This window comes from Chanos chanos, chromosome 10 (genome assembly GCF_902362185.1).
Source record: "Chanos chanos chromosome 10, fChaCha1.1, whole genome shotgun sequence".
NCBI classification, from domain to species: Eukaryota; Metazoa; Chordata; class Actinopteri; order Gonorynchiformes; family Chanidae; genus Chanos; species Chanos chanos.
The window spans coordinates 4,216,255-4,229,397 of record NC_044504.1 but is presented as its reverse complement, the minus strand read 5'-3'; the positions used below and the strand labels follow the sequence as shown (position 1 = coordinate 4,229,397).

Sequence of the window (13,143 nt, the reverse complement as noted above, 5' to 3'; positions counted from 1 at the left end):
CACTGCTCCACACTCACTGTTTTGCCCTTATGAAAAACGAGATGTCTTCTTGATTCCACGTGTCTTTTCATTCACTTAACAAGCCGCCTACTGTGGCCAGCATAAAGTCCATTATATGTAACGCACTTTTTAAAATGGTCATACATTGAATTGAGATTATGTAATAGAAGTGTAGTTACGGAATCATCTTTGAACAAATGAAATCACAAAGGCTACTGTGTAAGCTTGCTACACACAAAGATGCGAAAAACGGTGGAAAATGAGAACAGAACTTTGATGGCGTGACCAGACGATGTGACATGCGTTTATAGGTGGGTATTAATGGGGTAGGCACACCAAACGTCACCGTAAGAAATGTTTGGTAACTCAGTGCAACGTTTGCGTGTGTTTTATTATACGAAAAAAGACTGGAGTAAATATTTTCACTAATCTTATTTTTTGCTTGCCAGATACCATATCTGCATATTCAATGATTGTAAACTATTCTTTCGATTTTCACAAGTGATCTCAATGAGTGTATTAAGACAACAAAATTATCCACAAACTCCCTACCTGTGAGCACCATATTACTGTCGCCTACTCAAAGTTTGGGACTGCAAGATGATACCTTGATTGGGACTTTTAACTTGAAAGTCTCATGTACGCGCGGGTTTATTTCCGCCTCTGTACCACTGAACTTTGCATTGATGTGGTGTTATGTAGTCGATTTAGACATATTTTTGTGAAAGACTTTGTCCGTCGTTCAGTAAAAATGAATTAATAATTTATTTTTAAACTGCGGTATTTGACCGCGCACAGAAAAAACGTCCTTGCTTCTCGCTAGCAATTTGTGGAGAAGAAGGTAAGCATTGGGAAACACAACTCACCATATAGTTTCTGGGATTCCTGCATACTTTTGTATTTTTCTCAAAATAAGATGTAATCGTTGTTCATACGATACCACGACGGGTCTCACAAATAAGCTTCACAAATGACGAAATATGTAATCTTTTGGCACATCAACACCATCTGCTAGAGGCAGGCTCAGGCTAATTAAATTACGACTTTTTTCTCAATTACGACCTTATTCTCGAAATCTCTGATTTTTTTCTTAATGTGGCCTTAATACTTTGTCGTACGATACAACTATCTGCAGCTGTTCGTATTTAGCATACTGTTGCACTTTGTTACGACTTTGACATATTTTGACATAAGCAGTAAAGTATTGCTTCACATAGTTCTGATTTGCAAGCAATAAACCTTTCAACCTGCCTCTGCAGTTACGAAACACGGTGTGAGGTCACGTGAACTTGTCCTATGGTTCTGCGCGCGACGCGACTCTCAGTCATATTATATCGTATATGGACGGAGGTTAGTAGTTCAGGAGGGTGGAATCGAACATGACTAACATTAATTCTGGTCCAGAACCTGTCAGGGGACATTTACCTTATATGCGCGAATAAATATTTCACTGATTCTGAGATTAAAATTGCACAGACTGTCCCCAAACATCCGGAACTTCCCTGACGCGAAAGTCTTCGTCTGCCTCCGAACCAAGTTTCGTCATTGGCGACCCTCAAATAACTCTTAAGTTCTTCGCCCTTTACTCACCTTTCCTCATTACCATTAGTGCAAGTAAGCCCACTCGATTATCACTCAGATAGTGTCTTTTGGTTAAGTGTGTCTCTTCGTGAGTGGTAATTTATTCACGTGCAAAGTTATTGCATTCAGGTATACTTAGGGAGCGAGGCTGTTGCGGTCTATCACTGGTTTGTCAGGCCTCCTGTGTGTGTACTTAAGATGTTGTTGTATGGGTGTGCGCGCGCGCATGTGTGTAGTGAATGTGTCCTAGTCCCACCGTAACCCCAGTTTATTCAATGATAGCTTTATTCTGTACAGTTTGAGTTTGATTGTTGTAACAGACATTGACATTCATTGATTACGCTATGAATTATCTACTAGTTCACTGAATGTGGTATCCAGGAACTTAGCTTTTGAAGACTTTCAACATTAAAACTGTTATTTAATATATGTTATGGCTAATTAGGAGTTATTCTGAGTAGTTTCTATGTTTAGTGTTCAGAGCGTGGAGCTATAAGTAGAGTTTTTCTGAATGTATGAACTTTGTATGCGTATAGTTTTTGAGCCAAATATCTACATACTTTTTTGGTTGGTTTACATGAATAAATAAATAAATAAATATATGTTGGTTCATATCTGTATATTGCTATCTATCTATCTATCTATCTATCTATATACATATATGAACCCATACACGCAGCCTCTAATGTTATGCATCAGTTGGGGAACCATGCATGTTTTGATGCTTACTAGGCTATTGTCAGAGCCTCTGTCTATGTATGTATGTGTGTATGTCTGGTTGCTTTTTTTGTTTTGAAAAGTGAGTATTGAGGAAGCTGGTATTTTCAGGCTGTCCGAGACTGAATTTGTGAACAGTGTTCTTTAAACACTCAAACATCTCTTACCTCATGTTTTGTACTCAACATTCCCTCAAGATCTGTATGCTCACAGATTTAACTCTCCTATGCATTGAACATTATTGTTGGTCACTGAAAATATGTAGATAGGAAATATCGAAATATTTAAACTAACCTTTCTGTTGTGAGTGTAACTTCAACTGAAAGAATATGTTCTGTTAACAGTGTACCATAGAACTGGATATCACTGCCAATGGAACACCTGTGCCAGAGGTATGTACTGCATGTGGGTAATTTTGGATTATTAACAACACGTTCCCCCACACCCACCCCATTGCATCCATGGTCGGAACTTGATGTGATGTTCACTCTTTTGCAGGTTATGGCTGCTTGGTTTGTTGGTGAGTTTCTCATACTCTGAAAATGACTCCAAACCCAACTTTGTCCTTATGATGGTGGATGATCTGGGCATTGGCGACATAGGATGCTTCGGAAACGACACTATCAGGTACTCCCCCACCCCCCCCTCCAGGTGTTAAACAGCCTGACATTCGAAATGGATTGCTATAAAAATCATCTAACATTTTAGGGTTTATTGTTACATGAAAAAAATGCCGGGGCCTTTTCAGTATCCTGGAATATTTTCTGATGAAGACATATAACTGTTTTGAATTCTGCTTTTTTTTTTAAACAGTACTCATTTATTTAGGCAGGATCAGATTTTAGGCAAAGTTAATAACCGATCCGCTGCCGCGGTGGTGTTTGAGTCACTCACATTTTTTTACGGACCCTCCGCTCCTGTTTTTGCTGGCTAACAGGACCCCAAACATAGACAAGCTGGCCGAAGACGGGATAAAGCTGACCCAGCACCTGTCAGCGGCACCGCTCTGTACGCCGAGCCGAGCGGCTTTCATGACCGGCCGCTACGCCCTCCGCTCCGGTGGGTCTCGTAGTTTTTTAAAAAAAAAACGTTGATACATTTGAGCTCATATGTTAAGAATCTATGCACTAGTTGTAGGGGGTTGGCAGATTCCTCTGGTCGTTTGTTGGTTGTTTAAGCAAAAGATAGATCGAGAAAAGATTAATAATAGAGCTCCACATATCGCTTTTTGCATGATATTTTGATCAGTGAATCTAGGATAAAGTGAGATGATATTTGATCAGACTTACTCTGTTCTTGGCACTCAAAGTTAGAGGAGATTTTTTGCCCAATACATTTTTTTTGGGGGTAATTATGGGAGGAAACACAACAATCTCTTATTGTGAATTCCATTCATTCTAATAGCTCTACGCCTAACAATAAAGTCAATAACTTTCTCTCTCTCAGGTTATTTGTGTCTGGAGGCCCATTGATTAAGATGTGTTTTGTCTGGAGGTCTCATTCATAAATGCAGCACAAATTTCAGAAAATATTTTAGTACCATTAAAGACCTAAAAATGCTTATACATAAAAACAAACAAACGAACAAACAAAGAGGTTTATTAAACAAACAAACAGACAAAAAAAGCCTTGTGAGACTGTTGCAGTGCCTCCACCTGGGCAAAAATAAACGAACATTATCACAAGTTCAAACACTCTCACTCCCAGCGCGTGCTGATAAACTGGTACCAATTGACTGAGAGTGATTTTTGTATGTAGTTTATAAAGTCGGTACGCTGTGGTAAAATGTGTCTTTTTTTTTTTTTTTTTTTTTTTTAAGGGTTGGGAAGTACAGGTAGAGTTCAGGTGATCCTGTTTTTGGGAGGATCGGGAGGGCTGCCGTCCAATGAGACAACCTTTGCCAAGCTTCTACAGAAACAAGGTTACACTACGGGCATTGTGGGTAAGATCTGCTTCGTTCAGTTCCAAAATGCAAATCACCTCATTTCTCAGTTATGGCCTAGGGCTGCCCCCTGAAAATGGACTAGTCCAATCATCTGTCGGAAACCTGTCAGTTGACTGACATTCTTCAAGTTGAGCAGAATTTTTTTTTTTCAGTCAGTAACAGTAACAGGATAAAACAGATAAAGCTTACAAAAATGCACAGGGATAGCATTTCAATGAGGCATTATAAATAAGGGGAATCATAAATATATTTTTATATTCTAGCAGGGCTGGCCGGCCTGGCAACGTGTGCTGGTGGTTTAACTGATGAGAGAAGCTGAAACCTGAGACAGAGTGGTTGGTAAACTAGGCTAGCTATAACCATGTCTCAGAAGAAGTCTAAAGTATGGCGGCATTTCGATCTTTTGTAGGACAACCCTAACAAAGTTAAATGCAAATTCTGTATGCAAGAATCCGCTCATCATTCAACAACGTCGAACACGGCAAACCGATTGAAACGGGCAAGTTGCATAGCCAGTTTATTCATTTACATTATTCATTTACATTTAGGCTAGAAGAGCTTGATTTAAACGGAAATGCATGTGTGCTGCCTTTCTCATTATTCTGACAAATCCATGTTGTAGCCCGACCTTACATGTCAGCAGTTCAAATGGGCCGTGACTCAAATCTTGCATCATAACGCAGCCGTCTTTTATTGACTTTTTAAACACTCAAAAATGTGTTCCCACGACTCTGTTGCATTTGACTACGTTACCGTGGTTGAAGTCATCACTGAAACTCATGCCAGTGGATTGTCTGATCGCCAGATAGTCTGAATGAAAAAAAGAAAAGGAAGGAATAGTCGAGTCTTCGTATTGAACGGCCAAATCCGATCCGACTGACAAAAGTCTGAGTCGGGCACAGCCCTAGTATGCCCTGAACATATAAATTATGAATGAAATTTAGTGCTTATTTTTCATTTAATTTTTTCTGCCAATTCTCTTGTTTATAATTACTTTAGTTTAATTAATCAACTGCTTGATAAATAGAGTCGTTGACAACCACTCTATACATTTAACTATCTTGATTCAGTGTAATAAGCTGCTTAAGTGCACTGAATAATGTTCTCAGAAATGAGTGCAGTTTTCTAACACCGAACACAGCAGATGAACGGGGCCTGCAGTAAGTCTACTGATGTGTGTTTGCGTAGGTAAGTGGCATTTGGGGGTAAACTGTGAACAGAGGAACGATCACTGCCACCACCCCAACAATCACGGCTTTGACTACTTCTACGGCCTGCCTTTCACCCACTTCAACGACTGCAAACCTGGGGAGGGCACCGACGTCTTGGCCGACCTCCAGCAGGCGCTGCGGGACCTCTCCCTGATGGTGGGGCTGGCTCTGGTGACTCTGGCCTGTGTGCGGTCCCTTGGGCTGCTGGAGATCAGCGGGAAGGTTCTGGTTCTGCTGGGTCTCCTCTGTCTGTTGGGTTTCAGTGTGTGGTACGTGCCTTTTAAACTCCTCCGGACCTGGAACTGCATCCTCATGAGGAACCAGGAGGTGGTGGAGCAGCCGACGAACTTGGCCACGCTGACGGAGAGACTGATGAGGGAGGCAGAGCAGTTTGTGGAGAGGTATCGTTTGTTTGTCTGATTGAGTTTGACAGAGGACTTTTCTTTTCTCTCCCCTTCAAAGAAGTTTAGTTGTTCACGCCAGAAAAAAACAAAACAAAAAAAAACCTTTGTTTGCCTCATTTGTTAATGGATCGCCAATACCTTTAGCAAAACACCTTTAGCACCAATACCTTCATTTCACTAAATAACTAATGAGGGAGTGAATCAATGACTTAATCCATTGAATCCCTGACAGAATAATCTTAGGAATTCATTTATTAAAAAACCTCTCTATTCATATTTGTTGTATTTCCCCTTGTTGTCATCCAGTGTAGTGAGTAATAAAAATGCTATTCACTTGATTCAGGGAAACTGAGAAGCTTAAATGGGGTTATGTATTTTGTAAGCATGAGCGGTGTTTATTCATAGGCCTCTCACATTACAATATTATTAGCTTGACATGTCAATGCTTTCTGTGTGTTCATTTCTCGTGTGGTGTCATGCCAGTTTTAGGCAATATGTTTTTGGTAATTTCTTAGACTTGTCCTAACAACACATCTGTTTTTTTTCATATGAACACAGATTTTTTCTCTCTCTCTCTCTCTCTCTCTCTCTCCCTCCCACCCATATATTCCCACGCTTTTTGTGTCATGGCCTTTTTGTGTTGCCTAAGGGACATTTCTCTGCCCTGACTCACCTGTGAATCTTTTTTCTGCCGTTTGATTTATGAGCACAGAAACCAGCACAAGCCCTTCCTGCTCTTCTTTTCCTTGGCTCACGTACACACGCCACTCTTCGTATCCCCTGACTTTGCTGGAAAAAGCAAACATGGCCTCTACGGGGATAATGTGGAGGAGGTGGACTGGATGATTGGTGAGAGGGGACTGCTGGCCCACAAGGCTGTTTCCTCACATAAAACACAGTTCCCCTGAATCAATCTCTCTCTTTCTCTCTCTCTTTCTATTTCTCTCTCTCTCTTTCTCTCTCTCTCTGTCTCTCTCTCTCTTTCTGTTTTGTCTCTTTATCCACTGACAAAATGCTGATTACTGTATTGACTAATTATTTATTTCTTTGAATGTGTTCCCATGGTTACATTGACACGCATCATGAATTGTGTTATATGTAATATGTCATAGCGCATATCCAATGATGTTAATTAAATTTGTTCCATTAATGCCTCATTACCTCTGTATTTCTGAAACTCACCACAGAAGTTCCACCCTTTTGTATGGGACTAGTGATGTGTGATCATTCACTTAGAGTTATGCAAAGACACTGAGACAGTTTATGACATCCAGTAATTTATAATTTAAATACATATTTACACACAGGAAAAATTTGACGTGTATTTTGGATTTAATGTAGGTTGACCCAAGCGTGTAAAATATTCACCATAACCCAGTGGGGATCGATCATTAGCTCAGTGGGTAACAGTTGGGAATCTTTAGAGATTGTTAGTTTATGTGTGGTATTGATATTGATCAGTGATGATTTTCTGTGTCCTCTCTGTGTGTCCCAGGTCGGATGGTCAAGGTCATTGACAGACTTGGCCTCTCTGAGAAAACCCTAATGTACTTCACCTCTGACCATGGAGGTCACATCGAAGATGCGGACGAACGTGGACAGAAAGGAGGCTGGAATGGAATCTACCGGGGTAAAACAACCACACGCGCACACACACACACACACACACACACACAAATACACATACATATACACTTTTTGGACAGTCAGTTAATTTGGTACCAGGAATCACAAAGTAGACAAAACATGTCAGAGCAAAACAAAAACCATAAAAAAATGGACTCACTTCAGATAGGACTGATGTTTCAGAAACTCAAGGACACATAGTATGTTAAAAATAACACTGAATCCGGACGGTTTGCTTCTATCCCTTCATTTTCTGCTGGGAACAAGAAGAGCGAAAGAGCGACAGGACAACTTGATGGCAAGTTTTCTCCCTTCCCTCAGACTCAGAGACGAAACAAGGCCATAACCAAGTTATTCTGAAATATCTAATTCCAAGTTCTCATTACTGCTGAAAATAACAAAATTAAACAGAGAAGATTATGCAGCTGAGTGAAACGTTCACACAACAATCAGCACGTATTATTGATGAATATGAAGAGAAAAAAAATATGAAATACATCTTTCAGCTGGTCAGACGGTTCATATTTGTGATGGTTAGACCCATTAGACACAGCGTGTGTTTGTGACTTGGAAATCACAGATGCAAATAATAAAGGGATTGTTTTCACTCCGTGTTTCCGGGCAGCGTTTGTGAGATCATACCACGCAATGATACTGTGGTTAATTATGTAATGAGCCAAGATCAAAAGTCCAGGAACCATGAGAGAGACTGCAGTCATTCTGGGTCAAAACCCAGCAAAAAGGCTTCGGAGTTTGCCTCCAGAATTCCTCTAAATTCTGGAGTCCTGGGAAACTGGATCATTATGGGTCTGTTGTTCCTCTGTGCGGAACACTGAACAGTTGACCTCAGGCGGAGACCTGAAGTGTCGTGTTTTATTACTCTGGACACACCATTTAGAGATGGATTCGTTTTAATGTCATAACTCATCATTTGATGCGTGTGTATTTGGCAGAAACTGTCACGGTGTAGAAGCATTATGACCCGTACTAAACGTTCGTAGACGTGTTTTTACAGCGCCACAACTTGTGTAATGTCTCTTTTTGATTTCATTCTACCTACAGTTATCTGTATGAACCTTGTAGAAGGACATTTTACAACTCAGAGGTAATTGATAATGGGGTAGTAGAGCCCATCCTCAATGGAAAACAGCATTGAGATGGCCAGTCCTTTTAAAAGATTACATCCACAGAAGCTAGACATAGGCAGTCCTCAAAAACTTAATACATGTTAGCTTGACGTAGCCAATAGTTGAAAAGTTTAGACTCACGTTAGCTTGATCTAGCCAGTCCTTTTAAAATGTATATGCATACTAGCTTGACATAGGCAATCCTTTAAAGATTTATAAAGTTAGCTTGACATAGCCAATCATTTAACATTTCAAAGCCATGTTAGCTTGACATATATCCAGTTCTTGAAAAGTTTACACCCATGTCAGCTTGAACCAGCATGTACATGTCAGCTTGACATAGCTAGCCTTTTAAAGGGTTTGCGCCCCTGTCAGGTTTAAGGTTTAAGGAATGTTTAAGGAATGTGGCTTCAGTAATAGCGTTAATGACGTCCCGCAGGTGGTAAGGCCATGGGGGGCTGGGAGGGTGGAATCCGTGTGCCCGGGATTTTCCGTTGGCCGGGACGACTGCCCGCGGGGAGAGTGATCGACGAACCGACGAGTCTCATGGACGTCTATCCCACACTGGTTAAACTGGCCGGGGGAGAGCTCCCACAGGACAGGTGAGACGGGAGACACACTCCCCTTTACGCCCGGCTTTGAACAGCAGAAACACGGCTTTGAACAGCAGAAACACGGCTTTGAACAGCAGAAACACGGCTTTTTGGGAGGCTGTAGTCCAACAGTCCTCTGATAGATGAATGTGCATTCGTGCTTGGTGTTAAAATGCATCTTGAAATGCACTCACGTACGACACAGTCGTCGTGTTTCACTGTCTTTTGTGCTGTGCGGTGACGGGCGGAGGATTTGTCTCCATTTTCTTGGCCATTTTCATCTTCATTGGTGATGTCTTTTGCTGCTGTCCTGTTTAATAAATATTTAAGTTTAACAGCTAGTTTCATTCATGTGTGTTCACCATTTCCAGAGTTTGCTGAACGTAAAATGTGCTGACTGGGGCCTTCGCAAAGCAGTATTCACTATCCAGAGCGGTGCTTCGTTGTACGATACTAGGTGTGATGACTGACCTGTCAAAACAGGCAGCGACTACTCTTGTTTTAGATGCTGCCAAAGTGTATCATTCTGCACTTCTGTAGCTGACAGATCTGATTACAGTCCAATTAAAATGGAGCTTTTGTGTGTTTACACCCGCCCAGCTATGTGAGACCTAGTGCCAGATCTGATTAAGAATGAATTTTATTGTTTGATGTAAACTGGGCCTGACAGAAGGGGAGAGAGAGAGAGAGAGAGAGAGGAACATCCGGTGAGAAAGCGGAGGTTTTGTTTCAGATGAGGTAGAATTGATGGGATGATAGTTAAGCTCCCTGGAAATAAGACTGACAGTTTTCTATTGGCCTTTCCTCATATCTCCTCACTTCTGTATTTAGTGCCGTTTGTGCTAAAGTCATAACCATTACATAGTACTTTAATTCATTGCTGACGTTCCATAGGTATCAATTTCACCTTTCCACTGTTACCGAGTTCACCTTTCCCAAGTTACCACCTCACAGGGTCTATTCACGTCTATTGGAATGGTGTGGATTTGTGTATGTATGTGTGTGTTTTTTTCCTGATGTCATAGTTGTAGATGAGCCTGATTTGATGTATGTATGTTTGTTTGTTTGTTTGTTTGTTTGTGTGGGGTAATGGTAGGGTTATAGACGGGCATGATCTGATGCCGTTGCTGGAGGGCAGAACAGAGCGATCGGAGCATGAGTTCATGTTTCACTACTGTGGGATGTACCTCAACGCAGTGCGCTGGCACCCACCGGGCAGTGAGTACACGCACACACACACACACACACACACACACGTTTGTATTCATATCCTAGTGGGGACTTCCTATTGACTCCCATTATCCTGTAACTAAAGAACGCTAACCTATCCCTAACCCTAACCTTAACCAAAGAAATGTTTTGACACTATTTGTTTTATCGGTGACAACAATATAGTTTAGAAAAACGTTCTCCTAGTGGGGACTAGCATTTTGGTCCCCACCAGGCACATTTGTCAGATTTTGCTATCTCACTCGGGACTTTCCCCAGAAAGATACCAATACATGCACACACACACACACATACACAAACTGCAAGTGCATGGGTTAAGCCCCATTAAACATCACCATTATCATTTCCTAAATCTGTATCATGAACGTGGTTATATATCTTCAAACGATCCAGTTCAGTCTTGTGTGGAATGAACGACTGTGGCTTTATGCTGCCTCAGCGGTTCGTTCTGAAGCGTGTTCAGATTGGTCCCAGGAGCAGGCAGGACAAAGTGGCCATTATAATGTCTCTGAAAGAGTTCTGTCCTCGTCCGTCCTCTCCTCAGGTGGCTCCGTTTTCAAAGCCCATCTGTTCACACCCAACTTCTCTCCGCCGGGCGCCGGCGGCTGTTACGACACCAAAGTGTGCTTGTGTCACCGCGGTTTCGTAACGTACCACGATCCTCCGCTGCTGTTTGATCTGTCCGACGACCCGTCTGAGAGCCGGCCTCTCTCCGCCGAAACGGAGCCGCGCTACGCCGAGGTCCTGCGACAGGTCGCCGGAGCCATCGAAAAGCACCGGCAAACTTTGCTCCCCGTCCAAAACCAGCTCACCTGGAGCAACATCCTGTGGAAGCCTTGGCTACAGCCGTGCTGCGGGACCTTTCCCTTCTGCTCCTGCGCGGAGGCTAACAGTACCTCGGCACCAGCGGGATGACAGAACGGAACCAGAACCTGACCATCTCAGAACCGGGTTTATGAAGGCAGTGATAATGATGTTGAACTTAGATGTTCAGAACTCCATCTTATGCAGCGACGCAGTAATCCCTTTCATGACTACAACTCAGAGGAGAATAACGTAAACCGTAGCGTGTTTTCAGTAGAGACCGTCTTTAGGATTTTGCCGTAATACTTGAATTTTGAGTGATAAGAAGTAAAGATTTATTAAGATCTTCTTTTCAAAAATGTTTATGATGTGATTCCTCTAGAAAACATCAAAGGAAATATCCTGAAGGTGTACAATTTTCTAACAAGTTAGCAGTAAAGCAGGGGTAATCTGTAACTAATGCATATGACCACCTTTTCCCCAAAGTAAACATTCCTCTTTTCCTAACGGTTTTGATTTGGGGACCTAGTTCACTCTTTTTTTTTTTTTTTCTGTAATGCTGTTTTTTTTAAATTACCAGATCCAAACAGCATTGTGTTTGAGTCCTGAGGTTTGTCAGAACTGGGTAGTTTACATGTAAAATTCAAACAGAAGACCAATTTAAGAGGTCTATATCAGCACAAAGAGCATCAATACCAAACTGGTCAAGCTTGTAATTTGTATAACTCTCCAAGAGAGGGCGCTGAAACCAAGGCTATGAGACAGTAGATGCACTCCAGTAGGGCTTGATATCACGCCCAACTGTTCAATACACCGTCGATGAACATGTAAACAAGTCCTACCTCAGCCCTGCTGATTGTCTGTCAATAAGAATCCTACGAATCAAAGTTTGCCTCTCTGTAAGAACAAGCACAAATGGCTCTTTTGTTGTCTATAAGAGAGCTTTGTCCTTGAACTTGAAGCCAATAGGAAATGTGTATTACTGTTATGGCAGTGTTTGGTCTATGCTTTCACCAACAACATAATTGAAAGCTAAACAAAAACGCTGCGTTATATTTAATCCGTATTAAAAAGCAATTCTATCGCATGTTGTCTCATCTGTTCTATGATACAAAACAACCCTCCATTGCTTACGCTGACAGGTGTGTAATTTCACTGAATTAGGTGAAGCATTTCAGGATGTGCGTCTCCTACTGTGTCTCAAACAAGTTACATAGTCAAGGCTCAAACTGATTGTAACCATGTGTATTGATTCATGGTTTCTCCCATTTGGTGAAGCAGAGGTCAGGCATGAGCCTTTTGAGATAGTGGATTCAGGCAGAAGCAGAAACCTCCTGTTTCCCTTAGCCCCTCTTACCCTATATGTATTAAATGAAGTGAATGAAGGTTGAGATCAAATTCAATCTATCTAAAAAGTCATCAAAAATATCTGCCATTGCCCTTCTCTCTCTCTCTCTCTCTCTCTCTCTCTCGCTCTCACACACACATACACACACACACACACACACACCCTGTCCTGGACAATGTTCACGCTTCAGAGGAATGTTGCGGTGTAATTTTTTTTTTCTTTCTTTTCCTGACGGACCTTGCAGATATTGCAAATAGATTAATGGAGTGTGCCCAGCTATCACAAATCACCAGAGATTTCTGAAATGTACGCTGCAGGGGGAGAGAGAGAGAGAGAGAGAGCGAGAGCGAGAGCTTTCTCACAGGGATCACTGTCCTCCATTAGGGCCAGTAAAATAACTCCCCCTAGTCTCCATGAAGCGTTCGGGAGCAACAAATATCGACTTCGACCCAGGCGGACGTTAGCACGGCCGTGATGGAGCGCGTTACGTTGACCGAGGCCAAACTTTCTGTGAAGCTTACAGATGTTTTACGGCTTCTGTATAAGCGTATGGAATG

General features: G+C 41.8%; 1 protein-coding gene across 1 annotated transcript; it reads left to right on the top strand.

Moving 5' to 3' along the window:
- The first annotated feature begins 729 nt into the window (after positions 1-729).
- On the top strand, positions 730-12,275 carry arsh (arylsulfatase H). Its single transcript, XM_030786877.1, has 11 exons — positions 730-841; positions 2,643-2,690; positions 2,797-2,925; positions 3,236-3,357; positions 4,118-4,240; positions 5,432-5,855; positions 6,571-6,707; positions 7,354-7,488; positions 9,051-9,213; positions 10,301-10,422; positions 10,979-12,275. Exons 2-11 carry the CDS (start codon positions 2,671-2,673, stop codon positions 11,347-11,349), a joined length of 1,746 nt encoding a protein of 581 aa, XP_030642737.1. The 5' UTR covers positions 730-841; positions 2,643-2,670; the 3' UTR covers positions 11,350-12,275.
- The last annotated feature ends 868 nt before the right edge of the window (positions 12,276-13,143 follow it).